The following is a 17,871-nucleotide window of genomic DNA, read 5'->3' as shown; positions in this document are numbered from 1 at the left end:
AATAGCATAACTATTTGCTATGACTGGAAGTTGGAACTGAAGCAATAGCTCAAGGGACAGAGCACATGCTAAGCATACACAAGATCCTGAGCTCACTCTCCAGAACTTGGTGGTTTGAAAGTCTGAATAGCCTTTGCAACCAGAGTATGCTGGGCCACAAAACTGCAACCCTGGGCCCAATCCTTTCTATACTGTTACCAACAGGCACTGCCCTACCAAATTAAAATCTCTTAGTATCATCTGCACTATGAAAAAATAAAATTAAAATAAAACAGTATAGCAAATATCATTGTACTCACCTCTATTTATGTTTGCTAGTTTAAGATTACAAAGAGCAATACAATTGTTGAGTTGTGCATTTTTTAAAACTTTCAGTATTAAATTGTTCTGGAAAGTAATTTGTATTTCATGAACAATGCATGAGGTCTAAATTTTATTTTATGTATTCACTAGATACCAAAAATATTGTTTAGACCTTTTGTTTGTTTGTTTGTTTGTTACTGGGTCACACTCAGTGATACTTAGGGATCACTATTGGCAATGCTCAGGGAACCATATGTAGTACAGGTCTTTGAACTAGAGTTGGCTGCTCCAAGACATGTACCTAACTCCTGTACTATTTCTGACACCCATGTTTTTACTATTTTGTATTTATTTGTGTGGGCTGAGACACAACCAGGTTACTCAACTTATTCCTATGTCTGCCTATAGGGATCTCTTCCGGCTGGGCTTGGGAAACCATCAGTTGTCTGAGTGAAATGGCTTGCTCTTCAAACCTGTGTTCTCACTTAAACAACAAATATCTTGCTTGCTTGACTGCTTCTTTACTTGTTTTCCCACTTTGAAAAAAAAAAAACCTGTATTCTTATTGAACCTATACTTCCTTTCTTTCTCTCTTCTCACCTCTAAGTAAATAAAAGTTATCCTATAAAAAAGAAATGAGAGAGGGAGGGAGGATGAGGGAATGGCAGGAGAGGTAGGAAAAGTACTTGGTCTACTAATCTCTCCAGCCGCCTATGTTTTTATTTATGTAAGTAGTTTTGTTATAACTACTAAAATAAAGTACTGCAATTAGTTGCCTTTGAGAATAAAACTTTTTAAATTTACATTTCCTAATTGACTCAAGCTTGTAAATGTAAATGTTACAGATTTTTGCATAATGTTTTGTATTTAGAAACTATACTAAACTATTTTATTCATCGTAAAGTTTGTTCATTATCTTTTTCTTTCCTATCTTATCACCTGCTTCTAGCATTTTATTTCTTTTATTTCAGCATATGTTCTATTTCTTTGCTTTTTTTTAATTTTTATTGAGATCAATGTGAATTACAAGTCTTTTACAGTTATATATAAGGTACATAGTGACAATGAATTGGGGCAATTCCCACCACCAGTGATAACTTTTCTCCCCCAGTGTTCCCAGAATGCATGCCATACCTCTAATCTTAGCCCCTTGAACTGCTAGTGTAACAGGTCCCTTTTTTATATAGCTGTGGTTTGGATCTCTTGATTCTATTGTCATTAGATTTGAATTGAGTATTTATGACTAATCATTTTTTATTTCCACTCAATGCTCATGAAACTGCTTTGCCCTGGTACTATCCACTTTTTTCCCTCAATTTGTAGGAAGACATAGAAAGATGCAGCAGAACAAGATGATTCATTTTCTATGATTCTAATTTTTTAAAAAGTGGGCAGAAGCCCCTGTCTATAAATATGAATTTAGAAAAAAAGGAGGGCTTTTTGGGGAGGCTTTTTGTTTGGGGGTGTGTGTGTGTATGTTGTGTGTGTGTGTGTGTGTTTTGTTTTTGTTTTTTCTCAAGTATTGAGATATTAGGAAGAAAATTCCTTTGGCCTAAGAGATACAGGATGTCTCCAATGTTGAAGCATGAGCCTAGCTATGGGTTCCAGACCTGTTCATTGTCAAACTCCAAAGTCTTTCTTTGTGATCCAGGAAATGTTCCGCTCAGTTATGATTGTCAAAGTCAGTCCTCGTAATTGGAGATCTTGCTTTTTGGACAGATGGTAGGATGAAGTCTGGAAATGAGTCGTTCTTTATGGTTCGACAAGTTCTGCTCAGTCATGGTTGTTGTTGCCTGTATTCTATATTTAGTGATCTTATTTTTTGCACTGATCAAAGGACAGAGTGTCTTCTGATATCATCTAACTGTTAGGTGATGAGTTAGGGCAACCTGCCCTTAGATCAAATTGTTGCTGTTTCCTCATGGACAGAGTTTTTTATAAACCTACTCTGTGCTCAGAAATCACTCTTGGCTTGGGGGACTGTATGGGACGCAGAGGGATGTCCTAGGTTAATGGTACAAGACAAACACCCTACCTGCTTGTGGCACCGGTCTGGCCCTTGTTTGGGTGTGTTTTTATACATTCTTGGTTCCATTTAAAATTATATAAGTTCTTAAGTTACACTTTTGACATTATTCTGTCTAATAAATTGTATATTGAAGCCTATGATTCTTTTTGTTGTTGTTGTTGTTGCTGCTGCTGCTGTTGTTTAAATCAATGTCTGCATTTCTTTTGTTTTGAATTAAGATTTTTTTTAAGTTTTATGTTCAGTTCTGGGGACATGTAAACCCGAGTACTACTGTACTATGAGTCACAGACTGGGGCTTAAATCAGGGTCTGAATTTCATTAAGCTAGTTTTCAATTTCATGATCTTTAAGTGACCTTGATCTCAAATAAAAGAGAATTATACTTCAATTTCCTGTTTTGTTCACTTCTGATGATTATCACACTGAAAATTATATTGAAAATGTCAGGAATATTGTGCCTGAAGTCACATGTGAAATATCAAGGACAATTATTGCAAGTGTTCATCAACCCCTGGAGTTATTTCATGACTCTTCACTTGAAGAACTGAGTCTTCTGTGAAGTGAGGTATAGCTTGTAGAGTTTTTAAAATATTGATTACATATGCAAAAACTTAAATAAGTTTAATATAATGAGTTTGTTCCAAGTGATTTATTAATTCTATACCTAATTTAGACTGTGGTTTATGAGCTATTTTATAGTAATAGAAAATATAGTGCATGAATAGTTTTAAAGAATGTGATTTTTAAAATATGAGATTGTTTGAGCTGATTGCACAAATGAGCCCTTGTATAAATTCTGAGATGCTGATATATATGTATAGATGTAATTTTCTTAAATAGTATTTTTTAAAGAAAGGAATAGAATCTTATTCACATATGAATAGGAAAAACACATTTTTTTGAAAGCTATGTACTCTATATTTAAGGCATGACATTCTAAATAATAGGTTTATTTCTGCCTCTTGGAGAATTCATTACTGATGTATTCAGGTCATATTGTATTGTAAAATTAATTAAAATATGTTCTATAGATGATAAATTTCACCAGCATAGGAGCCATTTTATATTCATCATATAATATTTCTCAAGGTCTTAGATATATATTAGGGAAAAAATGGTTAAGAAATATGTATTTGTAAAAATAGGAGGAGACTAGGACATTGGAACCTTAAATTTACATATGGTCATTATTGCTATGTGGGAATTAAATTTATAGAAATGAGGATCGATGATCATGAAAGAATTTGGATGAGATATATACTATGAATAAATCAATGTAAATAAATAAAACATGCAGATCTTATGGGTACTCGATGAGGAAATCTATAACCATGGTTTCAAATGAGGCCATCAAGACAATAATTTTAATTTGTGGTGACTGAGACATTGATGAAGAACTCCCCACAGAAGTCAGACTTGTTCTTGCAATACATACAGAATGCTGACAGTGTTATATAGCTTGCTTTCATTTTAATTAAAATAATTGTCTTTGTTTGCATAATACAGAGTACATGTATATTCTGATAAAATGAACAATATATTTAATTGTTAAAAATCATTCTTGAGAACATCGCATTTTCTGTTTCAATTGCTATAAACCCAGAGATCTACGGGCATTTCTTTGCCTGCTGAGTTATATCTATCTCCTTCTTCCAATCACCTCAGAGCAACAAGCTGACTTGAACTGTTTTTCAACTGTTGATATTGATAGTACATTTTCCAAAGCAATCTGTAGTGTTTACCTCATGCTTAATTCTAGAGACTGTGTCACAATCAACTTCTGTAATGATAAAGGATTTGAAAACATTAAATCTTTGTTAAAAACCAATCACCATTAAAAATGTACATATTCAACTAAGACCAAAAAAATCTAAAATTAACACATTAATGTGCATATGATCTTAATAAGGCAATGTGATGTACATCATACTATGGATGAAATTACTAATTATAAGAATGAAAACAAAGCACATAAAATATATGGCATGCTCTATAAAATATTCTGTGTCTCAAAGGACTTTTAATTTTTAAGACAGGCAATAGTAACTTACCATGTAGCTTGAGAGGTAGATATTTTAGTTTTAAAGTTCTCAGGATTTTTATTATTGCCACAGAATAAGAACAATTTTGCAAATGAAGATTATTTTAAATTTGTATAAGGCAATTTTATCATATATATGACAATAAAACAAATCTACATATTGATAGATATTTTCATATACAAAATTTGGATTTACATATATCAGCAGTTAAAATGTATACAAGTTATACAAATATCAAAGTTTGATAAAATTGCATATGATAAAGTTGTCAAGAATTTATACTGAAACTGTTTTCTTTTTTTTTCGTTTTATGGACTATAATTGTCTGTGCTTAGGGGTGACCCCTGGCTCTGCATTTAGAAATTACTCAAGGCACATTTGCCTTGCACTTGGCTGACCTAGGATGGGCTGTAGTTCGATCCCGTGGCGTCCCATATGGTCCCCCAAGCCAGGAGTGATTTCTGAGAGCAGAGCCAGGAGTAACCCTTGATAGTCACTGGCTGTGCCACCTAAAATAAAACAAACAAACAAACAAGCAAAAAAACAAAAACAGGAAAAAAATCACTCCTGGTAGGCTCAGAAGACTAGAGGGGATGCCTAACTTTGAACCTGGGTTGGCCACATGGAAGGCAAATGTTTACCTGCTCTAAGTATTGCCCTGGCCCATTCAAACTTTATTTTCACATAAATAAGAAACAAATTCTGGCTCTTAAAGTGTGTTGAAGGTTGATGTTATGTTAACTAAATCTTTGACTTTATGAAAGATATGAACTAGATTTTACTAATTGTGTGCTATCAAAAATACAAAATAAGAAACTTAATTTCAAACTGGTATTGTTTTCTAAATTATATGGAAAGGATTTACTATTTGTTTTGTTTTCCACTTTATTATGGTTCTAATATAAATATCAAAATATTTGCTATATATTTTATATAGCAAAATATTTGCTATAAATATTCAAATCTGTTTACTAGATATAATTATGCTCCTCTTAAGTCTCCCTTGGCCAGTTTAATAATGATAGCATCATTTGTAATTTAAGTCAAACCTGAATCTTCATTCACAGAATATGTAAAAGGTCCTTGCTAAGTCAAACTCAGAATAAAAATGTAAAGAAAGAAGAAACATTAACTCCACACTCTCCACAAGTATTTTTAGTTAACTCATTTGAAAGTTGTAACACAAAAGAAAAGTATGGTTATTTTATTTAAGAATTTTCTAAAGTATTAGAGGAATAGTATGGAAGATCTGGATCCTGAATCTATCCCCAGCATCACTTTTGGTCCCATGAGTATTTCCAGGAGTGATCCCTGAGTGAAGAAGGTCTAGGAGTAAATACTGGCACTATCAAGTGTGACCTGAAAATAAAAACTGAAAAAGTTAAATGTACTGAGTCAAATGATACAGTTGTATATAATTCCTTATAAATTATATCCTACATACAATTAAACATTTTTATTTTATCCGATATTGGATTATTGGAAATTATGAAATTTTGTAAAGAGTCTATAAAACTATGTTAACATAATTGCCTTATGGCAACTTCACTTACTTTTATTTTATTTTATTTTGGTTTTTGGTTTTTGGGTCACGCCAAGCAGTGCTCAGGGGTTACTCCTGGCTCTACACTCAGAAATCGTTCCTGGCAGGCTCGGGAGACCATATGGGATGCTGGGATTCGAACCACTGTCCTTCTGCATGCAAGACAAATGCCTTACTTCCACTCTATCTCTCCTGACCCAACTTTACTTACTTTTAATACAAGTTGCTTACAGTTATTCTGAAACTGTATATGTAGGTTATTTCAGAAATAATTTCAGTTAAAGATAAATTCAAGGTATTTTTCCTTCATATGTTATGATTTAATAAATTAAACACTAGGGCATTGTATTCATTTCTATTGATATTTTATTAACTGTATTTCTTATTGATAATATTAATAATATATAATATATAACTTTGGTGTTTCCACTTAAATATCTCTGAAAATATTAATAATTTTATAATTTGAATATTTTCTCAAACAGACTTGTCTAAGCGGTAGTTTTTTTTTTACATATGTTTTAAAGTGTTTTTGTAAGAACATTATTTGCTATGTTCCTGGATCTGATAAAGCAGACCTGATTTTAAATGTTCCTATATTGAGCTTATAATAAGAATCAATCACTCATACTTCTTCTTAATCATGGCTACAGCAGCCTTATATTACCTTCCCAAAATCTATCAAGTCAGTGTACAAATATATGACAGCCACTGATTTTTCTGGGCTCTGTGTGGAGACCTCTCCAACTACATTGTAGGTACTCTGACTTCTCAATCAGAAGAGGCCAAGACTCAAAACCTGCCCAGGTGACTAGAGAGAAGTGTGTCACTTTACTGCAGGCCAAGGCATACCATGCTGGCAGAAAATGAGTCTGCATGGTTTTTATCATCAGACAAAAGACTGAAAGTAGAGGAGAGTTTTGTCCTTCAAACCAGCTAAACCATTTGTACAGAAATGTCTGTGGAGTATTATTAATGAAGCCGGAGGCAATGTTGATATCTAAAGGACAAAGAGAAATTTCTTGCCGCTGGTAACAGTGAGATGAAAACGGAAATTCTGATGGTTAGCACCAGGTCTGATCTCTCTGCCAAAGTGAAAAAAATAATAAAACAAAACAGTTTTGTGTTTCAGGAGTGGTCCCTGAACACAAATCCAGGAGTAAACCTGAGCAGTCTAATGTGGCCCCAAAATAAAAGTTAGTTAAATAAAAATATGAAAGAGCAGATGATATATTTTGTAGGAATGTATACAATTTACCAGGTGACCTCAACAAAAAAAAATCTCTATCCTTTGGAAGTATTTTGTGGTATATACTTTATTCTGATGTTACTAGTTTAAATTTTGATATTAAACTTAAATTGCCACCTTAAATATTTAAATAATCTTGGAAATGAAAACGCTTTGGAAGAATACAATGATGAGTTCTTATAAAAGCATATTAATAGACTCTATAGCATTCTAAACTACTGAAACAGCAATCTCACATATATGTTATATATGAAAATTGTATATGCTATAAGATAAATTTTTCTTTATTAAAACTAAAGTTAAACTTTGCTAATAATTCCACTTTAAATACTAAACAATTTTATTAAATTCAAATATATTTCTTCACAATAAGTTGCTTTTACAATACTCCATTAAGGAATAACATGTAATTCAAAAAAGCTAATATAATAATAATAAACACAAGAACATTTTAGAAAAATTTACACGATATTTTTCTGATAAATCAGTTTATTTAATTCACTTCTATTGCATACCTACTTAGCAGTCTTGACTGATCAGTCAACTACATTTTCTCACCATTTTAAGATCATTTGCATTAAAATCAAGGAAATTGGCATTATTATTATACACATTTTAGTATATCCACGACCATGTTCAAAGGTCATTTCCACCAGTACTCAGGGATTAGTCCTGTTCTGCACTCAGGGATTTCTCCTGGCAGAGCCCAGAGGGACAATTTAATGGAGATTAAATACACGTACACTGTACACAAGGCAAGCTCCCTCCCACAATACTATAGCTCTCATCCTTCCTGTATATTAAGATTTTTCATATGGTGTTTTGAGTGAGATAATGGATACTTTTTTTCCTAAATTTTTATTGTTATTGCTATTAAAATGATAAATAGCCATATATATAATAGACTGTATTATCTTTACATCTATTAACATCACCTGTTCATAAAATTCATTTATTCTTTTATTTTATTTACTTAGGTTATGTGAATTACAAGGCTATTATTGGTAGTAGGCTACAGTTTAGATGAGGAGATTAAGTTATCCTGGCAAAATGCTTGCCCCAGAGCCAGTCAAGTAATCATCTGGCTCCAATCAAATAAGTTACTTGTCACCATCACATTTCTAATTTTACTAGTTGCCTTCACTATAAAGAATTGATGGATTTTACTATGACACTTGCCTTCTTAAGAAGTAACACTACTATAAGTGGGGCTGGAGTGTCCAGGAGCGATTTCTGAGCGCATATCCAGGAGTAACCCCTGAGCGTCACCAGGTGCGGCCCAAAAAAGAAAACAAAACAAACAAACAAACAAAAAGAACAACAAGAAGAAACACTACTCCACACAGGCAAAAACAAGAATGTCTGGGATTTTCTATTACTACATATTGTGGCATCTTTAATCGTAGATTATTTCTTGACTTCTAAGTATGTCAAAGAACATACTTAGGCAGTAGTCCCAGTTCCGTCCAGCATAAGCTTTGTTAAAGATTTTTTTTGTATGAAACACAATCAATCAAATGCATATGTGACTACAGCCTTTTATGGAAAATTATATGAATGCTTCTCAAAAAAATAGGAATTGAGTTCACATATAATACAGAATTCCACTTCTGGGTATCTATATATAAGTTTCAAAAACTCTATTAAAAATACATTTTGTATTACCATCTTTAATTACATTATTCATGAGAGCCAACATCTAGAAGTGCCCCCAAAAACAGATGACTGGATAAAGAAATTGGTGCATATAAACAATAAAATGCTATTTGGTTAAAAAAAAAAAGATAAAATCATGCAATTTACTGCTATGTGGATGGATCTGAAGTGTATCATGCTAAGTGAAGCTAGTCAGAAGAGGAGAGACAGACACAAAATGATCACATTGAATCACAGGATATAAAGAAAAATAGTAAGGATATAAAAGTGCCCAGAGGCAATTGATAGTGAAAAATGGTCTTTTAGTAGGAAGTTTTCTAAGGGGAAGGGGAAAAGAAGAGAAAGGGTACACAAGAAAGCCTACCATTAACAGTATTGTAATCATGGTAACTAATAAAATAAATTTTAAGATTAAAAATTTAGACATAAAGAGAAGTAACTGAGTCGGATGGTTAACTCCCGGGCCCCTTCAGTCCCCTAAAAATATTTGCTCTCTTTGAGCCAAACCTTGGGAGACGAGGGTCTAAAATATCAGAAGGATTTGCTTGTTTGCTTTTAGCATGTTTGTTATGCAATTTCAACCAAGGAGATCTGTAAGAGAACAGAGTTCCCTGGGTCAAATGAGAACATAGATCCAGATGAATGTGTTTTTATTTACTTAAGCTATGTAAATTACATTATTAGTGGTGGGAATAAAAAATTTGAGACATCATGATCAAATGTTTGCCCCTGAATCTATAGTTTGGGCAGAGCAAGTCCTAGAACCATCTGTCCCCACTGGAATTCTCTCAGATGATTAACATAAAGGCTTCCTGTCTCTTCGTCCATGCCTGTTGCAGCATCCTTGTGTTAAGTATGTGTGTGGTGGAGAATGATTTTTATAACTGAAAAAAAGGTTTGCTTTAAGCCTGGCATTATAAGCTTAATAAAAAATTTTAGGACAAAATCCAGAAAGAAACAGATTGCTGACTAATTTAAGTCAAGAAGCTGATTTAATTGGAACAAAAAAATTTAATAATTTTGGGACTTTTTTTAAGCTGGAAAAGAGAACCGGTTCTATTGGAAGAAAAACATTATCTGTGAGAAAGAGCCAAGACATACAACCTAAGGAGAAAACAGCTCCACCCAGCAGAAAACCCAACTGAATTTATGAAATATCTCAAAAAAAAAGTTGATAGAAGACTGTTTTTTTTTTGGGGGGGGGCAGGGGTTGGTTTTTGGGCCACATCCGGTGACGCTAGAGGGTTTCTCCTGGCTCTGCGCTCAGAAATCGCTCCTGGCTCAGGGGACCATATGGGATGCCGGAATCAAACCAGGTCCCTCCTGGGTTGGCTGCATTCAAGACAATGCCCTACTGCTGCACCACCACTCCGGCCCCAATAGAAGACTTTATGTTGTGTCATCTTAGCTAAGGGACAGAGGTGCAGCAACTAATGTTTCCTTTCCCAATGATGTTATATGATTGTTAATAAGAATTCATTGATATCCTTTGTAATTACTGCTTATAGTGATGATTCGGAGTTCTTAATACATCGTTTTAATTGAGTAGCAATAGCATTGAGAGCAATTTGATGAATATTAGCTATGTATAGAGTGAATTTAGGAAGTCAAAACAATACACGAATTTAAGCCCAGACAGGTGAAAATGTAGAAATTTAACAGAGTTTTCCTTACATTATGAAACCATGATTATTTATATTTAGGATTTAAAGTTATTTTACATTTGCTTATTATTTTGAGAAAACATTAAGCTTCTACAAAAATTTTAGAGATACTCAAAAATTTGGGAAGAAATCTTTGAGTTAGAAGCCATATTGATGGTTAATGGATTGGAGATATTGAATCAGAAAGTTGTGTAGCTGACTGGCTAGAAGCAATAATAGAACAGCAAGTAGAGCACTTGCCTTACAAAGGACGGCAGGCTCTGAATTATGATCCCCCTGAGCATGCCAGAGTGATCCCAGAGTGTAAAGCCTGGAGTAAGCTCACATCACCAATGGTTGTGGACCAAAAACAAATAAACAAAAAATATTTTGCTTTACTGAATTGGTAATGAACCCACAGAATATCAGGATGATGTAGTATGACTTTAAGTTTTTTAATTGTGCCAATCAACTTTCTAAAAGTCTTTTTATTAAACGTTTAATGCAGTTTCTATCTTAATCTATTTAATATCTTAAGTAATTTTTAATAAGTAGACATTAATTTTTAGGACATTACATTAGGTCATGAAGCCTTAGAAGCTTTTACCATACCTTTAATGATGGGCATTGATGAGCATCTAAATTAATAAATATTATTCATTCAGTACAGTCTTCCTTGGAATACTTCTCATTTATGACCTGTATGTGATCTGTATCTAACTATTTGTGGCAATTATGTCCCACAGGATGGAGGACCTAAATTAGAAGCAGAGACATAATAGTTGAAAACCACTAAGGTCAGACAAGGGATGATGACAGTAAAGATGATAAGATCAAGGATGTAACAAGGCACTTAGTCACAGGAAGTAGAAGGAAGTAGGTGGCTTCTGTAGGAGAGGGGAAGTTATAGATCAAGGAACATTAATAAAAACAAGAGGCAAAGCTTACATGATTCATCTACATGTTGAACAGAGAATAAAGTTTCCTATTTGTTTTATTAGCATAATAGTGAGTAAGAAAGGATGTACTAGAGAACAAAGGAAAATACTGCACCATTAAATATTAAATATTCTTCTTTGAAAATTAGTCTCATCCTTTGCATTTCATTATGTTTCTTTGAATATAATTTTAGTAAACCATCATGAGTCAGATTACCCCTTAAATTACACTTTGCAGAAATGTATATATGACCACAGAGGCTGCAAGTCATAGATACATATTTTAGTATTTTAATTATTCTGTTGTGCCAGAAATGATCAACTCCAGATCTCAAGTACATGCAATACATGCACTTTACCACTGATCCATATTTTGACTTTAAATTTAATTTTTATAAAATATAAAATGTAACTTAATTTTTATAAAATATATTCATTTTCCTCAGTTTTTGAGATGGCTTTTTCTAAAAAGGAATTATTTTTATTCAATGAATATGTTAATTATTTATATATTATTAAAGTTATTAAGATTCATGAAAAAGATTTTCTTTAGTGTAACAATTATGAAACAGCTGATAATATTGTTGTTCCCGATAAGTGGACAATTGCAAAATTATTTTCATCTTCATTGAATTGACCAGTCAATTCAGAAAATTGAATTTTAACCACAAACTCTGGGAAATAATGATCAGCCTTAAGAAAATCAGTTTTGCAAGTTCTCTACCTTTTAGTTACAGAAAACACAAAGCTAAATTAGTCAGTTAAATATAAAATTAATTGACAGGCTGAAATTTCCACAATTTTGTTTAAAATTAGGTGAAATATTTTTACAAACTTCAAAGTAAGCTTTTCCCATTGCAATATTAAAATAGTCAGTAATAGATTTGTCATCAGTTTCAAAATAAAAATACTCAATGGATTTGGAAGTTAGTAAATTTTTTAATTTCCTGACTTCAATTAACTTACAATTTTATAAGGGATTTTTTTTTTTTGAGTGAAGAGAGCCTACCACCTACTCCTCTGGGACCTGTGAGCCATGCCAAGCAATACTCAACTGTGCTGTATGGTCTATTGGTCACAATGATGTATGCATTGCAGGCCCTATAGTGCTCAAAGCTACAAAGCTACAACTGATGATACTTGGTGATAGAGGGACTATTGGTGAAGGAGTGACAGTAAAAAGTTATACAATGCCAAGAATAAATTCAGGACTTCTTACCTTTTGAGTTATCTCCTTAGCCCCTAATAAATTTCAGTATGACACTTGAAAGAATTTTATTTCTCTTTGCAGATGGATCTTCTGGTTCCCACCAAAGTGACTGGCATAATTACACAAGGAGCAAAAGATTTTGGTCATGTACAGTTTGTAGGCTCCTACAAATTAGCATATAGTAATGATGGAGAACACTGGACTGTATACCAGGATGAAAAACAAAGAAAAGATAAGGTGAGTTATTATAGTGGTTTATACCATTAAGAAGTATATGCTTAAGTTATTACACTTGATTTTAGCCAAAAGGCCGAGAAGCGATATATGCTTAAGTTAAACTCAAATTTGTTTGCATTATACATAAGATATGGCCAATTAAGATCAGATAGAAGTGGATTAATCTATTATAAATCACATCATGTAAATAATTTCTGTTTGAACATGCTACTATTGTTTTATTATGAAACTACATTGGTTATAAAAAAATCTTCTGAAAAAAATTTCCAAATGTAAGCTGAGAGATATTTAAGGTTTATTAATTTTCATGTTTCTTTTGATAATTTAGAAATGAACAAAATATTGACTATTTTACTAGCTCATTATAATTAATAGTCAGATATTTCTCTGTTTTGTTTCCTTGGTTTGTTTTATTTATATATAAAGTGTTTTAATGTCACAGCGATACATATAACTAATACATCATATTATAAAATTACATTGTATTTTGTAATATTTTTCTAAAACTATTTCTTTAGAACTTTTCTATAGTGTCTATTGAAAAGGATTTTTGTAGGACCTTAGAGAGTTAATGATCAGTTGTTAAAAAATGCCAATAGTTGGAATAAAGGTTAAAATTATTGCATTGGTTTGAACTCTAGGTTTTAAAAAATAACTTCATGATTTATAAAATATCATAACAGACTTTATTGCATTAAACATTTCTAAATTAATTATATATTTTTTACATTTTATTAAGTTTATTTGCTCATCACCATTATTGAGCAATAATCAAGTTGAAAATATCAGTGAGGACATGGGACCACATCTTTAGTGTTTAATACTCTGCATTCAGGGATCACTCTATCAGGCTCCATGGGAAGATTTTGGGTGTGGAAGACTGAACCTGGGCCTGCTGCATGCAAGGCAAACACCTTTTTCATTGAACAAGCTCTTTGACTGGGAACACTTCTTTTTTTGGTAGTGTAAGCAAAATAATTACTTATTTTCTTAGAAATGTTTGTCCTAGGATGACTTTTTCAGAGTCAACTGAACAGAATTACTACCACACAAAATTTAATTTAGGAAGCATATATTTTAGGTTTATATTGTTAGAAACATACCCATGTGCCACTTAATACCTTAAAACACTTATAGTAAAATCAGAGAACTTTAAATTTTATAAAAGAAATATAATAATGTCATATTTTATAATCAGTGACATCTTAGTTTAAATGAGGTGTTTTGTATAACTCTTTAAATGAATTTTTTACTATAGACAAATACCTTCCATAGTATTCAGATATTTTTACTTTTCTTACTTCACTTTTTACAAGGCTTTCTGATGTATGTACTGTAATGTGATGTTTTAAACTTTATAAATTATTTAGCTCTTGAAATTAATTTTAAGAAAGTTTTTAATCCATTGTTCATAACAATCCATTGTTACTACAACTGACTCAGAGTAGTAAAATTTTATATAGATTTATTTAGAAAAATAGGTGTAGAGAGAAGTATAATTAAATCTATGAAATAATGAAATATATTTTATTTTGCATTAATTATATAATTATTGATTATATGTGATATTTTCTCAATTGATAAACTAAATATTTGGGTATAGGCTATTTATATTTTTGTTTAAAATGCATATAAAATTTTCATGAAGGTGGTCAAATTATTTGATTGAGTTCTTCCAAATATCCAATATCCTTACTGATTTTCTGTTTTATGTATTTTCAATAACAAAAATAGTTATAAGCCTGTTTTTTATTAAAAGATACATAACAATTAGTAGTCTAATGTCTTTACCAAGTAACTTCTTTATTATCAGAAAATAACCTTTAAAGTATGTTTATTGTTCTAAAATAAACTTTTTGAGATAATTTGAGATAAACTATTTGAGATAATTAAGCCTTCTATGATAGATTCAGCATTGGTATATATTTGTATTCTTTTTATCATTTTAGCCTAATTGAGATGTATTCATGCATCATACAGTTGAGTTTCCTTTTTATCAATCTAATTCTTTCTTTCTCCTCTTTTCTATTTATTTCTTTCTCCTTCCTTCCTTCTTTCTTTTTCTTTCTTCTTTCTTTCTTTCTTTCTTTTTTTCTTTCTTTCTCTCTCTCTCTTTCTTTCTTTCTTTCTTTCTTTCTTTCTTTCTTTCTTTCTTTCTTTCTTTCTTTCTTTCTTTCTTTCTTTCTTTCTTTCTTTCTTTCTTTCTTTCTTTCTTTCTTTCTTTCTTGCTTTCTTGCTTTCTTTCTTTCTTGCTTTCTTGCTTTCTTGCTTTCTTTCTTGCTTGCTTGCTTTCTTGCTTTCTTGCTTTCTTGCTTTTCTTTTGCTTTCTGAGCCACACCTAGCAGTGCTCAGGGTCTACTCCTGACTTTAGCTTAGGGCTCATTCCTAAAGGAACTCGGGGTCCATATCAAATGATAAAGATAAACTCAGGTCTGCTACAAGCAAAGTGAGTGACCTACCAACTGTACTAATTCTCCTGCTCATATAAGAGCTTTTTAATTGAAACATTTATATCTTTTCATTTTTTAAAAAATCCAGAAATACTGGCTTTATACTTATTTTTCATTTACCTATTATTTGCATCTTTCATGTTATTTTTAAAGTTTTCACTCATTGGTTTAATGTATTTTTTAAATAACACTTTATTTCTCTTGTTATTTTCTATAACAATTTTCTCTGATTTTAGCAATTATTTTTAATAATCAATATATGCATTTTAAACTTCCCATTTTTACTGTCATATTAACGTAGAAATCTAGAAACTTGCCCCCGTATATACAAAAAAGAGTATGCTTATGAATCCATTCTTTGAAGTTATACTTATTAATAAGTCATGATTTTAACATTTCTCAAGTAAGTCTATTTATTACAAAGAAATAGAGTCCCACTATGCAAATTAAAATTATGAGAGTAAGTGGACACAGAAATGAAAAAAATATGTAAGCCAAAATTCCCAGGTGAGAAAATAAGTTGCAATTGCATTAGTCCAAAGAAAATATTTTTTGTAGAAATAAATCATTTTAATGTTATGAGCAGGACAGCTGACTTAATGTAGCCATTATAACCAATAGTTGTTATTTGCAGGGTGGGAAGAGGAAGGCTCTTCTCCTAGTACTGATTGGATTATGTAGTTTCAAATATTGAATCTCTAATTTCCACATGCAAAATATACAGTCTCACTATGAACTATCTCTTAGCTAGTTTTTAAATTCATCCAGTTAGGTTATATTACAACAAAGTTTATATCGTGAAGAAAATTCCTTAAATAAGTTCATTTTATATTGATGGAAGTAGTAATTCAAACCAACAAACTATATGAAGAATGTAACAGTATTACTACCATAAAGACATGCTTTATGTTAAAAAAAAGAACTGGGGGGGCATAAACATCAACAGAAGGGAATTTTAAGAAATAAAAGAAAAATATATTACATACATTTTACCAATTGGAAACAAGATATATACTGTCATGTGTATTCATGAAGATATAAAATACCTATAAGTATATGTGTTCATATATAGCAATCAAATGTTATCACTGTTAATTAAGAATCTATTGATAATTTTTTTCTAGCATTTATAGATGGACTTCAATTCTTTGAAAAGTTTTGTGGAACCTACCAATTAGATTTTTTCTGAGCTCAATAAATAATCATATATTGATTCTTAATAATTTGTACAATAGTCTATTAAGGAAGAAATACATTTAGTATTTATAAGTGAAATTCACTGCAAGCTTTCATCCAAATAAACATAATTAATGAATTAGAATCAAGGGCAAAATATGTACATGTGAAATATTTCACATGAGTCACATAAGTTAAAGGAAAAGTTACCAAAAACTCTATTTTCTCTGTGTTTCTGTTTGTGTGTACATTTCAATTTTTATTGGATACTGATCTAATAGATTTGGAGGTCTGATTCTGTAAGTTTGATGTAAATCCCCAAAGAAGATTACTTTAGAAAAATCATTCTTAGCATAATAACTACTTAGGTTTGCTATTAGTGGTATAAATAACATTATGAAAGCATATAAAGCAGCTTGTTTACTCATATCTGACCACATATTGGGTAAACAACATAAGGAAAATTATAAATGATCAAAGTAGTGCTTAGATATCTGTATGAATACATATTCATACAAATATATGTATATATGCCCAGTTCACCAAAGGTCAAAGTAAAATAGACAACTATTCTTTCCTGGTTTTTTTTTTGTAGTTTGTTGTTTGTTTGTTTGTTTGGGGGCCACATCTGATGACGCTCAGGGGATACTTCTGGCTCAGCATTCAGAAATCACTCCTGGAAGGCTCACAGAACCAAATGGGATGCCATAAATCGAACCCGGGTTCGTTCTGGGTCAGTCACGTGCAAGGCAAATGCCCTACTGCTGTGCTATCTTTCTGGCCCCCATTACTGAGGAATCTGTTCTTTCCTCTTAAGATGTTTCTCACTACAGTCCCTGAATTTTCATAAGAATCACTTACTTTATAATTTTTTTTACAAAATTTAGCATTCACCATAATAAATCAAGTAATGAAAAAAATTATTATAATATCTGTGTTCTTATTTTCACCTTGTTTGTCCACCTTATTTTATCATTAAAACAACAATTCTGTTTCTAAACAGCACAGATTCATTAAAAGAAATGCCTGTTTTATTTAAAAGTCAAATGTTCCTTTGCACACATGAAAGGGGCTTTTATTTTATACCCATGGAGGTGTTTTTTATTACAGTTAGAAGGAAAATTTCAGAAATTGACAGACACTTTTCAATATTTAATTCTAAAGGCTATAAACCTAATTAAAATAATTATAAATTTTAGGAAGAGTGCTTACATAAAAAAATTAGAAATAAAATTGATTTTTCTAATCTAATGTATTAGACTTAATGTTATGGTATTCAAATAAAGTTGAATTCACATTATGTGGGCTTTTTTCTTTGAAGAAAAGACATAACTGTTGATACTTTGTTTTATTTTTCTCTCTGAAGCTTTCCAGTTTTTTTTTTAAAGAAAAGGCA

At 31.5% G+C, this 17,871-nt stretch overlaps 1 protein-coding gene across 1 annotated transcript in view; it reads left to right on the top strand.

Moving 5' to 3' along the window:
• EDIL3 (EGF like repeats and discoidin domains 3) overlaps positions 1 to 17,871 on the top strand; it is a 501,725-nt gene that overhangs the window by 464,112 nt on the left and 19,742 nt on the right. The window contains exon 10 of the mRNA XM_049766060.1: positions 12,694 to 12,849. Coding sequence (XP_049622017.1) covers positions 12,694 to 12,849 — 156 coding nt within the window. The remainder of the gene's footprint in view (positions 1 to 12,693; positions 12,850 to 17,871) is intronic.

The sequence above is a fragment of the Suncus etruscus genome, chromosome 2 (assembly GCF_024139225.1).
Source record: "Suncus etruscus isolate mSunEtr1 chromosome 2, mSunEtr1.pri.cur, whole genome shotgun sequence".
NCBI classification, from domain to species: Eukaryota; Metazoa; Chordata; class Mammalia; order Eulipotyphla; family Soricidae; genus Suncus; species Suncus etruscus.
This window is presented reverse-complemented; position numbering and strand designations above follow the sequence as displayed.